This window comes from Augochlora pura, chromosome 3 (assembly GCF_028453695.1).
Source record: "Augochlora pura isolate Apur16 chromosome 3, APUR_v2.2.1, whole genome shotgun sequence".
NCBI classification, from domain to species: Eukaryota; Metazoa; Arthropoda; class Insecta; order Hymenoptera; family Halictidae; genus Augochlora; species Augochlora pura.
In genome coordinates this window covers 23306950-23323297 of record NC_135774.1, presented here as the reverse complement: position 1 = coordinate 23323297, position 16348 = coordinate 23306950, and the positions used below count along the sequence as shown (strand labels likewise).

The 16348-nt window shown below is 31.1% G+C and overlaps 6 protein-coding genes across 14 annotated transcripts; 2 read left to right on the top strand and 4 right to left on the bottom strand.

Annotated features, from left to right (window-relative positions):
• Positions 1 to 424: 424 nt before the first annotated feature.
• Snf (U1 small nuclear ribonucleoprotein A snf) lies at positions 425 to 1719 on the bottom strand. Of its 3 annotated transcripts, none has more exons than XM_078197243.1 (3): positions 1639 to 1718; positions 1214 to 1455; positions 425 to 1127 (listed from the first exon to the last, which is right to left on the bottom strand). In XM_078197243.1, coding segments are annotated over exons 1-3 (702 nt in total). In that variant the 5' UTR covers positions 1640 to 1718; the 3' UTR covers positions 425 to 668. The 3 variants fall into 3 exon arrangements, with proteins under 3 accessions (XP_078053369.1, XP_078053370.1, XP_078053368.1); XM_078197244.1 differs by having other exon boundaries at positions 1651 to 1688; XM_078197242.1 differs by having other exon boundaries at positions 426 to 1127; positions 1628 to 1719.
• A 162-nt stretch (positions 1720 to 1881) lies between these two features.
• On the top strand, positions 1882 to 3120 carry LOC144467940 (swi5-dependent recombination DNA repair protein 1 homolog). Of its 4 annotated transcripts, XM_078176965.1 has the most exons (5): positions 1882 to 1972; positions 2127 to 2251; positions 2403 to 2537; positions 2620 to 2821; positions 2896 to 3120. In XM_078176965.1, the coding sequence occupies exons 3-5, from the start codon at positions 2407 to 2409 to the stop codon at positions 3103 to 3105; spliced, it is 543 nt and encodes a 180-aa protein (XP_078033091.1). In that variant the 5' UTR covers positions 1882 to 1972; positions 2127 to 2251; positions 2403 to 2406; the 3' UTR covers positions 3106 to 3120. The 4 variants fall into 4 exon arrangements, with proteins under 4 accessions (XP_078033091.1, XP_078033092.1, XP_078033089.1 ...); XM_078176966.1 differs by lacking the exon at positions 2127 to 2251 and having other exon boundaries at positions 1896 to 1972; XM_078176963.1 differs by lacking the exon at positions 1882 to 1972 and having other exon boundaries at positions 1981 to 2251.
• Positions 2664 to 3993, bottom strand: Mrps18c (mitochondrial ribosomal protein S18C). Its single transcript, XM_078176967.1, has 3 exons — positions 3772 to 3993; positions 3461 to 3668; positions 2664 to 3374 (listed from the first exon to the last, which is right to left on the bottom strand). The coding sequence occupies exons 1-3, from the start codon at positions 3907 to 3909 to the stop codon at positions 3283 to 3285; spliced, it is 438 nt and encodes a 145-aa protein (XP_078033093.1). The 5' UTR covers positions 3910 to 3993; the 3' UTR covers positions 2664 to 3282.
• A 351-nt stretch (positions 3994 to 4344) lies between these two features.
• On the top strand, positions 4345 to 7455 carry Mpcp1 (Mitochondrial phosphate carrier protein 1). Its single transcript, XM_078196839.1, has 6 exons — positions 4345 to 4487; positions 4559 to 4707; positions 5649 to 5809; positions 5894 to 6130; positions 6483 to 6779; positions 6865 to 7455. The coding sequence occupies exons 2-6, from the start codon at positions 4578 to 4580 to the stop codon at positions 7090 to 7092; spliced, it is 1053 nt and encodes a 350-aa protein (XP_078052965.1). The 5' UTR covers positions 4345 to 4487; positions 4559 to 4577; the 3' UTR covers positions 7093 to 7455.
• Positions 7211 to 12281, bottom strand: LOC144478689 (prestin). 2 transcript variants are annotated; one of them, XM_078196837.1, is made up of 11 exons: positions 11501 to 12281; positions 10930 to 11105; positions 10589 to 10861; positions 10220 to 10398; positions 9987 to 10151; positions 9802 to 9906; positions 9575 to 9708; positions 9324 to 9486; positions 9047 to 9247; positions 8718 to 8966; positions 7211 to 8642 (listed from the first exon to the last, which is right to left on the bottom strand). In XM_078196837.1, exons 2-11 carry the CDS (start codon positions 11030 to 11032, stop codon positions 8205 to 8207), a joined length of 2010 nt encoding a protein of 669 aa, XP_078052963.1. In that variant the 5' UTR covers positions 11033 to 11105; positions 11501 to 12281; the 3' UTR covers positions 7211 to 8204. The 2 variants fall into 2 exon arrangements, with proteins under 2 accessions (XP_078052963.1, XP_078052964.1); XM_078196838.1 differs by lacking the exons at positions 10930 to 11105; positions 11501 to 12281 and having other exon boundaries at positions 10220 to 10475; positions 10589 to 10727.
• Positions 12282 to 12393: 112 nt separating this feature from the next.
• Positions 12394 to 16304, bottom strand: LOC144478687 (uncharacterized). Of its 3 annotated transcripts, none has more exons than XM_078196836.1 (8): positions 16148 to 16304; positions 15503 to 15710; positions 14513 to 15343; positions 14159 to 14362; positions 13850 to 14083; positions 13515 to 13765; positions 13110 to 13440; positions 12394 to 12838 (listed from the first exon to the last, which is right to left on the bottom strand). In XM_078196836.1, the coding sequence occupies exons 3-8, from the start codon at positions 15308 to 15310 to the stop codon at positions 12566 to 12568; spliced, it is 2091 nt and encodes a 696-aa protein (XP_078052962.1). In that variant the 5' UTR covers positions 15311 to 15343; positions 15503 to 15710; positions 16148 to 16304; the 3' UTR covers positions 12394 to 12565. The 3 variants fall into 3 exon arrangements, with proteins under 3 accessions (XP_078052962.1, XP_078052960.1, XP_078052961.1); XM_078196834.1 differs by having other exon boundaries at positions 13047 to 13440; positions 16148 to 16303; XM_078196835.1 differs by having other exon boundaries at positions 13047 to 13440; positions 15672 to 15710; positions 16148 to 16303.
• Positions 16305 to 16348: the final 44 nt, after the last annotated feature.

Here is a 16348-nt window from a genome sequence, read left to right as displayed (position 1 = left end):
TGGACATATTGAATTCATTTCGTATTATTGCTCCAGTCGAAAAACATATTTTTTGGACCAATAAGAAAAGATTTTTAATTTTTAGGAAGGTAAATATTGTATTAGTTATGAAATTTGTTTGTAACAATAATTGCGTCTTCAAAGTCATTAAAACTAAATCTTTTCTTTGTGAAAATATTAATAGTCTTTTACCTTTCATGTAAAATGATTTAATGATATCATGATAAAATGACTTTATAAGTATACTCACTATGTAAATGAATAAACATCATAAACAAATTAATAACCATATTTAAAAACATTCTTTTATAGCCTGTATGAGTTATATCATTGTAATTATTATTTTATAATGGAAGTATTTGTACTCTCCATATTTAATTGTATTATAATTAAATAAATAATAGTCCCACACGACAGATGTATTTCTGAAAAATGTTATATCTTTTAATTCCTATTTACAGTGTGTAGTTTCGTATGTATACATTACATAAAATTTTGTACATGTAATGTTCTTGAATGTATATGGTATGTATCAGATTTACGCTTCTAAATCTTCATTCTTGATTAATTACTCATTGCATACATTTCTAAATACTTCAGTTACAACACACACACGCGTTTGTTCATTCCTTAATAACATTTCCATATTAACTAAGATATCATGTAGTTTATTTCTTTGCAAAAGAAATTTTCATTGCATGGGAAGGTGTGATTTTAAATCCTTGAAGTGCATCTTTTGCTGCTCCTGACTGAACTTCATTTTCAAACTCAACAAATGCAATGTCATGTCTATTTGGTACCAAACGTACTTCTTTAAACCCAGGAAATTGGTTAAACAACATGGATAACATCATTTCACTAGTTTCATCTGGTAAATTTGTGAGAAACAGAATTTGATTTGGTGGTTGTTCTGGTACAGCTGTATTAACTAAACCAGGATGTTGTGGTACACCAGCATGATAACCAATTTGTTGAGAATGTTTAGCCTGTTCCTTGGCCCGTTTTTTAGCACGTTTAGCTTCTTCGTCAGCTGCAGGTACAATACGTTTTGGTTTTTTAGGTCGTTCAGCATATGTGCCCTTCATTTTTGCAATTATATCGCTATCAGTTTTTGCATATTGTATCCTCTAAAATAGGAATAATTATAATAACTCTATTGTCATTACTTTACAAAAAAACATTATTGTTTAGCAAAATAACAACCAGTATTTACCATTGGTTTATCATAAAATGGGAATCCTTGCATTGACCTCAATGCATTTGTAGCACTAGCAATTTCCTTAAAAATAACAAACGCTTGTCCACGCATTTTTAATGTTTTTAAGGCTACAATATCTAATATTTGGCCGAATTGTGAGAAAATTGCGTACAAGGATTTCTTGAGCTCATCCTTTTTTATTTTCTCATTTAAATTATTAATATAGATCGTATTATTCGGTCTAATATCCATTGCCACTGAAAAATGAAAGATAATTTAACATAACAAATATTTTACCACGATTAAGAGTAAAATGCTCTAATATTGACAAATTATTAAGGCGACTATAATTATGTAAACATAACATAATATATGATAAATAGAATAGATAACTCTAAAGTATAAAATTTAGATGGTTATTAATAATACTTTTTGTTTACTGTAACAATTACGCTTAATCGGCGTCACTGCTGTTTACAGGTTAAGTTACATGTAAGTACAACAACGAGTTGCCACATGCGTACTCTAATAGATTGGAAACTTGATGTTAAAATCTTTACGATTAATTATATGTGCACGTAGATATAGTAATGGAACCTATTCCCGCACGCTTTTCTTACTCTCTAAGATGGCGTGCGTGTCTCCACCATTTAACCGCGCATCCAATCCATAGAAGATCCTGTCTCAGCAGTAAATCTTTCAACTAATCAGAGAAAAGAAAATTTCTATGTAGAACATTGTTTACGGATTAAGCTGCGGCTTGGAGTTTTCTAGGTATAGGATCCATTTCATGCATATATATGTATAAATGAATAAAATAATCATATACATTTAAATTCAGTATATTTAGAAATTAAAATATTGATATTTTTCAAACATTTAAATAATTATTGAATTGTCATTAAAGTTTTTTAACTTTCATGTAAAGATATAACGGTATACAAAAACATACGCATCCATTCCTGTAGTTACAGCAATACATATATGTATTGTATCACAAATTCTCCGTGTATACATATACAATACAAAACATTTGTATATTTATGAAAATACGTAAGTATATTTATAAATAGTGAACAGAATTTAGATCGGGTTTATAAGTTTTATAAAACTGAAACATTCCTTCTTATATTTTTACATTTATTTTATACAAATTAAATTTTTGAACTATGTATTATTTTCATCGGTTGTATATTATTTTTAGAAATATGAGTACCAAACCATTCAGAAATAGTAAAGGTGTAGATAAACCATTTCGTTCTCCATTTAGCACCCCTAAAATAAAAAATAATGAAAATATTACAAATACTCCAGAGTCAAACAGGTCTCAAACATTACTGTAAGTAATGATTATTAATGCAGTGAATTCTTGTAAAGTCCTTTTAGATACATAAATTATGTTTTGTTTCATAATTACAAAGTAATAGATCTTCTATGTCAAAAAAGTCACTTTTTCAAACACCTCCAACTAAAAAATTACGATTAAGTGATGAACATACCCACAGCGGTACTATCCAAAACACAAAATTATGTCGTAATGATTTAGAGTTATTAAAAAGTAGGATACAGGAGAAGCAAGTAACTATTAATAACTTGAAAACAACATTATTGTATAAGAAAAAGGTAAAAAAGATGATAATACATGCAAATAATATTTATATTATCCATCCATTAACTAACATTTGTTTCTTTTTAAGAACAATCCAGAAGATTTGCGAAATATTATAAAGAAATGGACCAAAGTTTGTCAAATAGTTCTCAGAGACTATCAAAATTATTTAGCAAAAAGGAATGGGCAACCAGTGAGCATAATAGATATCTTATCTTCATTTGGTGTAGACCATAAATTAGTTAATTATTCTCCTGATAATGATACTTTCGATGAAGAACCATCATTAAATATGTAATAAAAAAAAGGAATTCTATACTTTGTAAAATTACCTAATTTATTTATGGTATATATATTTTATACTATATTACATATATTTTTCAATGAATACACTAAACAGAAAATATTTATATCACGAAGGTTAAAGAAAATATATAAAAAAGAATAAAAGTTGTTACCATAATATATATTTGACTTAATAGGGATTTGGTTTGATCGGACGATTGTAATCAAACAGTTTTGGATCGTTCACATATTTTGGTTCTTTTGTCATAAATCCCATTAAACCTGGAAATAAAAGATATTAAGAATAAATAAATATGCACAAAATATATAAACTAATGGTGAATAATGTATTCAAAAATTAAATATACCAGCTTGTTGAGCTTTTCCAATTTCTTCTTCTACTCTTTTTTGTTTATAATCGCATAATCCGGTTATATGTTTTCCATAAATTCTACCTGTATAACGGCTTTGAAATTGAGACAACAAACGTACATTCTTATAATCGGGTTCTATATTTAGTTTACATAGAATGCATAACTTTTTATCTCTTTTAAATGGATTTTCAGAAAGTGATGGCTATAAAAAGATTAAACAATATTAACGTTATTTATTTGAACAGCAACCGAGTGATAAAAAAACAATAATATCTTATTTCGTTAAGAATACAATGAAATATTACCCCATCAGGATCAGTTACTATGGTTGCTGTTTGTTTAATTAAAGTCTGTGTCGTTGTACTTTTATTGTGACACAGAAATATTGGAACTCTGCTTGTAACATTTCTAAGAATTCGAACATTAACAAATGTTGAAATCATTTTACGCTGTTAAAAACGTGGAAATGAAAATTGAGAATATCGTTCACGTGTGTACACACGGATAGAAAATGATTTCATAGTGTGTACATATAAAACTGATCACATACATACCTACAATAAGGAGACCTATTCCTGCACACTTGTCCTACTCTCTAGCTGGTTCACAACAACCCCACCATTTTACTGCGCATCCAATACACGGTGGATCTTGTCTCAGCAGTGAATCGATAGCCAATCAGAATAACGAAAATGTTTATGCTAATCCTCAATAACGGATCAAGTTGTAACTTGGAGGTGTGCAGAAACAGATTCGTACATAGTAGGATTGTACATGCTGTCGTATTTACAATGTATTTGTGCGCTTAGTGTCTTTTCATGCTAGTGAAATTTCGAAATGCACTAGTCAATTTCGTAGCCATCTAGTGGCAAAGACAACTGGCGTTGCTGCAACATTTTCAATAGTTCATATCGTATCTATAAAATACTGATCAATGGATTGTATCACTAAACGGATTTCGTTATTGAAGTCTCTGCCACTCTTTTCCCACAACGCGGAGGCGAGAGTCGAGTCCTAGAAGGTTTCGTAGCTAATAGTTTAAACTAATAAAATTATTGCAGAGAAAATCTGATCCTTTGGTGGTGTGCACAGGTGAAGTGACAGAGATAAGATGTGGCCCTCAATACTGGACGTAGCCAAATCGAACCTTTTTGTGACAGCTAAATGTCAGGGGCAGAACGAAATTTCACAGTCGTTAGTTAAGAATCGCAATATCGCGATGGCATCCGCTGATAAAGGCGGTAAGTAAGGAGTTTAATGAAGAAGTTTAAATAAGGGAGTTTCATTCAGTATCGGGTATGAATGAATTATCCTACCTTATCTCTGCATGACAAAAAATTGTTCTTGGTGACACCTGCTTGTCGAAAGCTAATATAACGATCGTTAGAATAAATCAATATCGTTTCAAGCAATGTTTAAGTCACATAAATGTTATTACATAATCTAAAATATCATTTGTACATTCATCGTTTAGAATGTTAAAAATATGACTTTTCAACCAATTAACGGAATTAAATAATTTGTATTAGAAAATGTAAGAGATATATTGAAATCTTATCACTGCGGCGAATTAAAATTATGTAATGAATATAAATTTCACCGCATGGCGATTAAAGTATTATACATTAACAAATTTCTATTCACGATTTTTGTAGATATTTTGCGATTCTTCGAGAGTATGTTTTTTAATAATTAGCGAAATTTGTTTTATTAGTGAATAATATGGATTGCGATATTGCCTTTATATAACACGACGGAAAATTTTCATATATTCGGTATCTCCCTACTAACGAAGGGTTGCATAAGGGCAGCCATTTTGTCGAAAATACGCGTTTCAATGTCGTCCTCGTAGCCTTGGTTGACATTCGATTAAAAATAATAGCGTATTGGTACAGTGGCCGCGACCGAGAAACCAATTAAAAATATCCTCGTGTACTTGGATGGTTTATTATTGGATAACAGTAAGGTGGTACGGTCATTCGTGCCAATTTTGATACTTTGCCAAATTTGAATTTTGCACGTTGCTTCAAAGGAACAGCTGATCGATGGTAGTCCTTTTTATCGATTCATTCCTTTATCCAAATTATATGAAACACATGCATCGTGCAATTATATTCTATATGTAGCTAAGAATTTATAACATAATGCGAATTATAATGAATATTTATTTTCTCATACATAGATAGCTGTGAATTCGGATCAAACAAATATTTCATGCTATGTGGTTTGGGTGGTATTTTGTCATGTGGTATCACTCATACCATGGTTACACCCTTGGATTTGGTTAAATGCCGAATTCAGGTAAACCCTGAAAAATATAAATCAGTCTTCAATGGATTCAAGGTTAGTAATAAATTATTTTTAATAACAATTTTATATAATTACTATACATGATAAACTATATTTTTATTGTATTTTTTTAATTAGGTGACATTGGCTGAAGATGGTACCCGTGGTTTGGTGAGAGGATGGGCTCCAACATTTTTTGGTTATTCTACTCAAGGAATGTTCAAATTTGGTCTTTATGAAGTCTTCAAAGTATATTATTCAGCCCTTGCTGGAGAGGAATTGTCTTATGAATACAGGACGAGTTTATATCTAGTTTCTTCAGCATCAGCAGAATTCTTTGCTGACATTGGTCTAGCTCCCCTTGAAGCTGCTAAAGTAATTATTAATTATTTTTTTTGTCACTTATGCATACAAATAATTTTCTTAATGTTTTTGAAAAGAGAGAACAGTTAGATCGATACTGTCCCTGTTGCATTTTAAAAAGTTTAACAAATATTATTCTTGTATTGTCTGTGCATTCCCGTGACTACTCCTAGATCCAAAACAAGACAGAATTGTTCTTTCGTTCCTTCACACTGTTCCTAACCCTGCTCCTCATCTTTGCCTCGTCATGTCCAATATCATACATATTGTAAGTTCCCTGAAATAACTATTAATTTAGACACTCTCAAATCGATAATAAAACATTTGATTTTTAATATATAATGCATACCGTTTATCTACACAGGTTAGGATTCAAACTATGCCTGGATATGCAAGTACTTTGAGAGAAGCCTTCCCTAAGATGTATGCTGAAGAAGGTCTTGGTGGCTTTTACAAGGGGCTGGTACCTTTGTGGCTTCGTCAAATTCCATACACAATGATGAAGTTTGCTTGTTTCGAACGTACTGTTGAACTTTTGTACAAGTATGTAGTTCCCAAACCAAGATTAGAATGCACGAAAGGTGAGCAGTTGGTTGTCACCTTCGCAGCTGGTTATATTGCTGGTGTATTCTGTGCAGTTGTATCTCATCCTGCTGATTCTGTAAGTGACATTTCTTATGCAGACTACAATTTAACTATCGATTGAACAAGCTATTATATTGCTGTTATAAATTTTGTTAATACAGGTTGTATCAAAATTAAATCAAGAGAAGGGAGCAACAGCAGGTGATGTTCTGAGAAAGCTTGGTTTTGCTGGTGTATGGAAGGGTCTTGGCCCTAGGATTGTCATGATCGGTACATTGACGGCAGCGCAATGGTTTATTTATGATGCCGTGAAGGTATGGCTTCGCATGCCACGTCCACCACCCCCAGAAATGCCAGAATCTCTTAAGAAGAAGTACGGACTTGCTTAATTGCCATGTACCATCGATATTTTTAATCGAATGAGAAGCAATTACAGTTAGAGAGAAAAACAGATATAGCTAAATTACATAATTTTCTCACAATACATTGTCGAACAATGTTTTGCCGTACAATTTTGAGTATTTATTCTGTAATACAAACAGTGCAGGTCCCACTGCCTTGAAACTAGAAGTATTAATGTGCTGCATCCATAAACCGCATTGCTTTACCATCAGTTGTTTGATCGTAAAGGAAGTAGCACATTTAAGAAAAAAAATTCGATAGTGACAGTAAGTTATCCGATGTAAGTAATAACTGTTACTTTGTACATAGAGTGATCACTGTAAATAAAAGCTCTGTGATTGCTCGAATAATTAGTGACTTTGCTTTATTTCCTATCATATACCTAAACTATAATAAGATAGAACAATACTAATTTACAGTTTAATTTATTGGAATCTCTGGAATATACTCCATGCATACAATAATTTTCTTACAATTCTAATACTAGTATGAATATATTAATAAAATATAATTATATAAAATAAAATTATGAATGATATGTACAAGCGTGTACCAAGTAATTATAAACTAAGTTTATTTTTTCACATCTGTAGAATTATGCTACTGCACGTGAGATAAATGTTTTATGGAATATATAACTTGGAATACTCCTTAAAAATGGTTTTATTCATACCTAACAGACGTACCTAGGTTATAAAAAGTAGAATTCATTCGAAATATCTTATTGTCATGTTCATGAATATATTATGGATATACACACATTTAAGTAGCACCTTGTACAACTGAACGGATATCAATGAAGTGTACATTTTAAAAAATACGAGTAAGTATCGATTCTGTACTACACATTTGTACTTTCTTGAACATATAACTAAATAACATATTTATTATATATAACATTATATTCTATGTAATTATATTCCAATTGTTTGCAAATATGAAAAATTTTCATTGTACATTTCACTATACATTCAAAATTCGTTTGAACATTTTTAAGTACCATTAAATTAGTAACAGTATCACATAAACAAGAAAAACAGAAATATATTTATATAAACATTTGCAAGACAGATAAAATAAGTACAATAATGGACATATATTATCTTGAGTAATATTCCTTTTCTAAGTACAGTTTAGCATCTTGAATCGTTGCAAAAATTTTAAATGTAAGTTTGCCGTGTAAATATAAGTCACATTTTTTGATGGTTTCAAAAATAGGACTTGTGCAATTCACGAGATAAAAATGTACATCGATTTGATTGTATTCTTGTATAACCGAATGCAAGGTGAATACACCACTCGAGTCAATATAACTTAAGGCGCCCATATCCATGATTACACAACGTAATTCCTGTTTGTCCTCTAAATCTTCTGTATCTATGTAAATCCCATTTTCTCTTAATTTCTGTCTGTGTTCCATGATTTTCTGTGGATTCGCACCAACTATTCTATACAATTCAGATTTAAAATAATTACAGTTCGCAAAATTTAAAGTACCACAGTATTGAAAAATTTTCAATGCGGGAATTTCTATAGCCTGAAAGAATATGAACAATTAATGAAGGTTACAATATTAATACAGACTATGAAATTAATTATGAATAATGCATACTGCTTTATATCGACTTATATCTAAATATAAATCTGTATTTGGTATATGCCCCAGTAAACAAGTATATGGCCTAATACTTTGCAGTAAAATAATTCCAAGCGACATCAAAATGCCAAAAAGTAAACCAACATCAATGTTTACTATCACAACCATAATAAATGTAGCAATCCAGATCATTGCATCACACTTGTTCAATTTCCAGAATTTTAACAACTGAGCAGCTTGTTGAAACATTCCTTTCAAAGCCACCTAAAGAATGTAAAATGATTATAAAATGATAAATTTGAAATGATTCATGAAATAATTTTCAAAATTGTGATTATACTTACAACAATAATAGCTGCTAGAACACATCTTGGTAAAGATTCAAAAAATGGACCAATCCATAAAAGAATAATTAATAATATCAAACAAGATACAACACTGGCTATTTGTGTTCGGCCACCAACAGTTTGTTGAATTAAAGATCTACTTAAAGATGCTGAAACTGGCATACATGAGAAAAATGATCCAAATACATTACTTAAGCCCTATAACAACAGTTTCAAATTGAAGATAATAAACAATTGAAGTACTTAAAAATAGAAAATAAAAGTGATACCGTACCATAGCAAGGAGTTCTTGATTTGAATTAATTTTGTAATTAAGCTTACGTGCAAATATTAAAGCCATTGATATGGTAATAGTGTAAGACACCATAGTTATAGCAATACTATCAATTGCTACAAGATGTAGTAATTTAACTGTTGGTATTTCAGGAGCTGGAAGTCTATTACAAGTACAAATTTATATAATGAGAATATTCACGTTTATTTTAGATAAGTAAACTAAAAATATAAAGTAAAATGATTACGTACCCTACTGGAATGTCACCAACATCTTGAATATTATACTTTTCAGTTAAAGAAAAATATTTTGAGATTAAAGTTCCACTTACAACTGCAATTAATTCAATCGGTATTGGAATGCTACATTTTTTACTTGCCCATGGCTAGTATTGAAACAATATTAGATGTTATAATTATTTGTGCATTTTTATAACAAAGAAATTATAATAATACTTGCATATGTAAATTATGATTACCTTTAACAATTCATTGTTAAATACAAGAACAATAATCGTTGTTAATGACATAATCAAAGCACTTATATTCGTGTTTTTTATTTCATTAAATATACTTATCACCGTCTGGAATTAATTTTTTAATTAATTTATGACTGTTTAGATAGCTCATTTAAACTTTGTTTATTTTAATGTTACATATTTACAAAAATAAGTTTGAAGTATCCTTTGTGTTTTGGAATTTTTATACCTAGCAAATCTTTAATTTGGGATACCAAAACATAAACAGCTGCACCAGAGGTAAAACTATTCACTAGGGGTTCACTTAGCAATGTGCTTATGATACCCAAATGAAATATATACATTATGATCTGAAAAGAAAATAGAAAATGATTATTAATTTGAATAAAACATACCATAAAATTTATAAAAACATTACCTGATATATGCCAACCATCAATGTAACAGCCGTTGCTACCTGCATAGGTGTAAAAGCATATGAAAGCTCTCCAGGATGCGTGGGCATTAATTCTGTACTATTCCCACTTATAGTATCAAGTGGTTTAGAGTAAGTCATCACAGTTTTCCCAGTCATCAAGCATACCACAGCGAAAGTTCCTGATGGGTGCCAATAATGTTTCATTGTTCTAGCTTGACTAATAAGTTCTTATTAAAAGGAACTATGTGTAATTCTTCTGTAATAGAAGTAGTATTTTACTAAATGTATACTCGTATTTTTTGTGACAGAATCAAAATTTTTTCTACACTGAACTTCATTACTAAAGTGTAAAAAATATATTTTCCATACCCATTGACACATGTTTGGATGTACCAAAAAAGAAGTATACTAGAACAGGGAAGAAGGCCATATATATTCCAATCACAGGTGGAACATTTCCCAAAAGTGCATAAGCCATGCCCTGAGGAATATGCATAATTGCCACAGTCAAACCAGAAATTATATCAGATATTATTGCATCTTTCCATTGATACTCTCTTAACCAATTTATGGATGGGATTGCAGACGTCACACATTTCTTCCAGTTTTTAGATCTCAAAGCATTCATTGTATCTTCCATAACTGTAAATACCAATTTCATAAAGTAACTTTTTGTATAGATATTGAAATATCTATTATTTTTTACATACCAGACATATGAGGTTTCTCATATTGATAATCTTTATTTAAAGTTTCCTGTTCATAGATAGGTCTTTCTAGATGTATTTCTAATAGTGCATCACGTTTCTCCATATTGTTAGCAATTTAAAAAATTTTGAACTTTATTTCAAGGAAAATTGTGTTTATTAATTTACTATTTTTTTCTCTGTAATATATAAACATTTTCAATATGCAAATAGGATGAAACATATCAATAAAACAAACGAAATATCATTAAATTTCTGACATATGCATAATTAAAAACATTAACAAAATATAAAAAGCTTTAATCTCTGCATTTTTTAAATACTATTCTATTGCATAAGACGCGGAAATACATTGTATTTGAATATGTATTGTAAAGTGTGACTATAGGTAGAACATAATTATTATAAAATTTGAATTATTCTAGTATTAGATTATTGTGGTTACTATTAGTATTATCGAAACAGCTTTTAATATTTTAAATAATTATGGAGAATGGAATAAAAAAATTAACCTTAAATACTTTTTAAAATATTATTTTCAATAATTCCGTACAATGCTAGAAATCATTATTACCTCGTTTCGGTCGATGCTTATTTTGCTACTACTTCTTCTTGTCACTACTAATTTAAACGAAAAATAATTTTTTAAACGAAGGTATACTTTAGAAGCTTCACAAAAGTCACGCGTTTTCACTTCATTGTGAAATATGACTGATATGTACTGATCACTTGACCACTGATCACTTCAAATGTAGGAGGATGTATATACATATATGCAGATGCGCATGTATTACTACATGTGTGTACTTAATAAGTCTGTATCTTATTTACACTTGTCATGTGACATAAATACATGTTGCAATAACGAAGCGTATTACATACTAACAGCTGTTAGTGTATCAGACTATACTCAATTCAAGTAATTAATATACATGTACTGCTCAAGTAGATGCTTGCATGTGTGAGCACAATAGTATTCTGTATTTATATTCGCGTAGTCAAATTCTATTTTAGCATCTTATAATTACACAACCATAGAGATTTGGAAAATCTGTTTGTTTCTTTTTAACAAAAGTTTTGTAGATGCCATACAATTCTTATTATACAAAATCTACAATAAAATATACATATATTTGAATGTTTCTAGTATGTACTACATATATAGTAGTTCAACACCTTTTTTCTTTATCTTATCAATACCTTTAACCCTCGTTCCGTCGTTTATCCTAAAATATTCCCTTTTAACTCTTTCTTCTACCAAACCTTTTTTCAATCACGATATTTCCCTCCCTTTTTCTATTTAATATCAGTGATGTATGTGTCTCTCTCTCCCTCTCTTTCATATATGTATATGCTTTTACATTCTCTAATTTTCCCTCATCTATCCACCATATATTCTTTTTGCAAGTATATATATGAATTGTTACAAAGTATATAGGCAGACATAATATAGTATGGTATAGTATCTTTATTAAATTAAATGCACATCTATTGTCACTATAGCAATAAAATCATACAGAAACATCACTACGCACAATAACGTACTTTTTAGTCACTCTCCATTTGTTCCTTCACTTTAAAATTTATAGTCTTATCATGACAATGTTTCCAATAACATAGTGTCTGTTAAAAATGTGAATCAAGCTGCTTCGTCGTTACTTTCGCTGTGCAATCGCGTATGTTGGTAATTACGTTTCGTACCATAGCCACCCGAGTGTTGAGTTTCATACATTTTTCGATTTTCCAGGTAACGTCGATAATTATTTTCCCGTTTTCGTCGCTGCTCCTCTGCCTGTTGTCTTAATTTTTCCGGATTCATGTGCGTGGTTACCATGTGTCTCGTCAACGAGCTTATAAATTTATAGGTGATACCGCACACGTCGCAAGAAAGTATCTCCTCGTTTGCTCCTTGCTGCAGTTAATGATTACAAGAATATGTATTAGCATTATAATTGCGTACATAGAAAAATTTATTTGGAAATGAACAACGAGTTTCAGTAACTTTAAAGTGATGGGTACAAATTGCAGAAAATATGAGAAACAGTAAAATCTATAAAACTTCTCTCTTACACTGAGACACGAAGGAATCTAATGACTAAGATCGCATTGATCATACGTACTTGTTGATGTACCATCATATGTCTCTGCAAATTGTTCAACCGGCTGAACTCTCGGCCACAAACCTCACAGTCAAATTTCTTATCCGGGTCATGATACTTTTTATGGAGACTCAGATCAGTCGCATGCGAGAATGACTTATGGCATACGTCGCATGTATGGGTCCACTGATCGGCAGCCAAGTGTGACTGTTCGTGTTTAACCAGACTAGCTTTCTCTATGAAACGGCGACCACAGTAAATGCACGGAAGTGGTCGTGACTGTGAATTATGAAGTGTCAAGTGACGACGTAGAGCAGTCGATGTCGGAAAATTTTTATGACACTCGAGACATTGAAACGGTCGATCACCCGTGTGAGTCTTCCTATGACGGGCTAATGAGTTTTGATCCGGATACCTGTGTACAAACTTCAACTATCTTTCTCTGAACTACTAAATAAACATCCCGTATACAATTTATAAGAAAATCACCTTTTAGGGCATAGATCACATGGAAAATTTCTTGTGGTAATATCTTCCTCGCGAGCGTGTTTTAATCTATTGTGTCGAAGTAATTGGAAAGATGTTTTAAAAGTTTTGTTACAGATATCACATTTCAAGTTATCTGGTGTAGGTATAATGACTTGTGTCCTTTTCTGACCATGTTCATCTTCAGATATTATCAAGGATATCGTCACCGTATTATCTTCATTGTCAAGATCAGTTGTAGAAATTACGGAATTCTAAAAAAACATATGGTACACATAACAGTAAAAAATGTTTTTCTATACCGGTAAAGAATATAACTAATAAGGAATGACAATTACCTGTTTGTTACTGTGGGTAGATTTAATTTCAGTATCTGGGGTAGGATAGGTTTCCTCCTCCATTGGACTGGCACTTTCTTGAGATTTGACCTGAACTTCTTTGTTTTCATGATCATCGTTAGTTTCTGCAATAGCATAATGTCCATCTTCAGTTAAATATACTGGTTGTAACATTCCAGCATCATCCTTGAAATATAATTGACCATCCTCGTCTTCATGTAAAAATACTTGCTCCTGAGAATTAATTAAAAGATTAATTATGATACAATAGTATGGAGGTTATAAATTTTACGTTTAAAAAAATATTACTTGAGATTCATCTTTCTCTTGAGATTGATTGGTATCCATGTTAGATGTTTCCCACACTTGCTCGTCTTGTTCCATAGGCACAGCATCATATGCATACTGCTCATTATCATCCACGGCTTGAGCAACATATAAAGTCTCTATATTATCTCCTTCGTAATAAATTGTTCCTTCAACTGGTATAGTATTCTCATCAAGTTGCTCCATCTGAAAGCAAGAATCATATTATTATATGTAGTACAATTCTATGTATAATATGTATTGTATGTATAATTCTTAACACCTGAAAATCTAGGTATCCAATTTAGGAGAACTGTAGATCTGAGCAATACTTATTTGTATCAAGAAGACATTTACCTTAATAAAATGAGTATCAGACAGTTTATCTGTGTGCAATGTTTTTACAGAAGACTGCTTTTTTGTACCAAGTACTGTATACAATAAATTATTTTCAACATTTTTTACGATTTCATGATTTGTGCTAGTATCAACATTCTCTTCATTATTTACATTAGTTTTGTAGTCTTGAGCTAATTTGGACTTTTCTGTCCTATCTATAGAATCCATACTATCTCTAGATTCTGATCTATTCGTTTGTAAAGGAAAATGAATTGTTTGATTATTTACAGATTTTCTTTCCCCGTGCAGGGTTTTCTGCTCTTGTAATGATTCTGTGCAATGGCTCAACGAATCTGAGTTTTGTTCATATTCTTCCTCTTCTATATCTTCATCCTGCCAATCTTCATCTACATCATACGTTATTACTTGTTTATTATTACATTTTTGTGATTGTTCTTTTTTGCCACTTTCCTTTATATTATGCAATTTTTCAACCGAGTCACTTTCTTCATATGCATAGACTTCCATTTCCGAAGTATTATCGTATTGATCATTTTGCAGGTTTTCTGCAACTTTTTGACTTTCTTCTTCATTTGATTTTTTCTCTTCCATAAAAGAACCATCTTGTGATGACTCCTCCTCTTCCACTTCCTCTATTATTTCTATAATTTCTTCTATTTCCGTTTCTACAGAATCCTCTATAGACTCTGATTGAACTATTATACTTTTTTCAGAAATGGCTTGCTGTAATACTTCCATCATATTCTTACCATTGCTGGTATCTATTGTATCCAACATTTCGTGAGACATTTCCATAGTAATTTTAGAATTAACCACCGAGAAGGATCTCTTGAAAAGACAAAATAGAATTTATTCCAACATCTTAAAATTTGAATGTCATTGGTGTTACAATATTGTACTATTCTTTATAGTAGGAAAAAGTGGGAAAAATTATAACAAAATAATACAATTAATGATGGTACTACTTTTTGTATATATAAAATTTACCTTTCACATTCACAATAATTTAGATATTTAATCCATATTCTCTAAAAGGTATAATGTACTTTTGTAAGGAGTATATAACAACACTACTTAGTGCTCAGTAATACATTCACTGTTAAAGTATATTTTCTTACTACTCATTTATTTCAACATGTATAAAAAGTTTGCTCACATATGCATCAATAGTAGTAAAGTATGTATTTCAATAATCCTATAACCAAAATAAAACAGGATTAACACAACGTTGGACGAAGAAACGGGATGCGCGGTGTTCGTTCTGCAAGTTGATCCGTTTCTTTTTAAATTGATTTATAAGCAACGTTTGAGGATTCTGCACCATGCGTGACTCACAAACATATTCTTTCTAGGTAAAACATTTGTTGAATCCGTACAGTTGTTTCGTACAAACGATTCGAATTTGAAGAAAGATCTTTTGAAAGGTTCGCAGCAGGTATTTGTATTTTATATGTGACAAGAGTACGCGGTTCACCAGTCGGTACGAAAATGTCTTGCATTTATCAACGGACAGCAAAATGGCTACAAAACGGCAACGATTATCTCCTTGAAAAGGTACACGCTAACGTGCGAGAACTCGACACACTCTGGCCAATGAACGAACAAATATGTACGTTATTTTATTCACTGTACCTGTCTTAAATTGTTGAAATGTATAAGCGGCGATGGAAAAAATTGTTTTACTCGGTCGATACGCGCCAATATAATATCTGTCTCTATATGTACTTCCCCCAGTAAGCAAGTGACGCCACCTTAAGCATCGCACAGCTGCATCTTTATCGTCACTAAATTAGGTTGCGACGACTGCATTCGTAAATGGAACGGTTCGAAGCC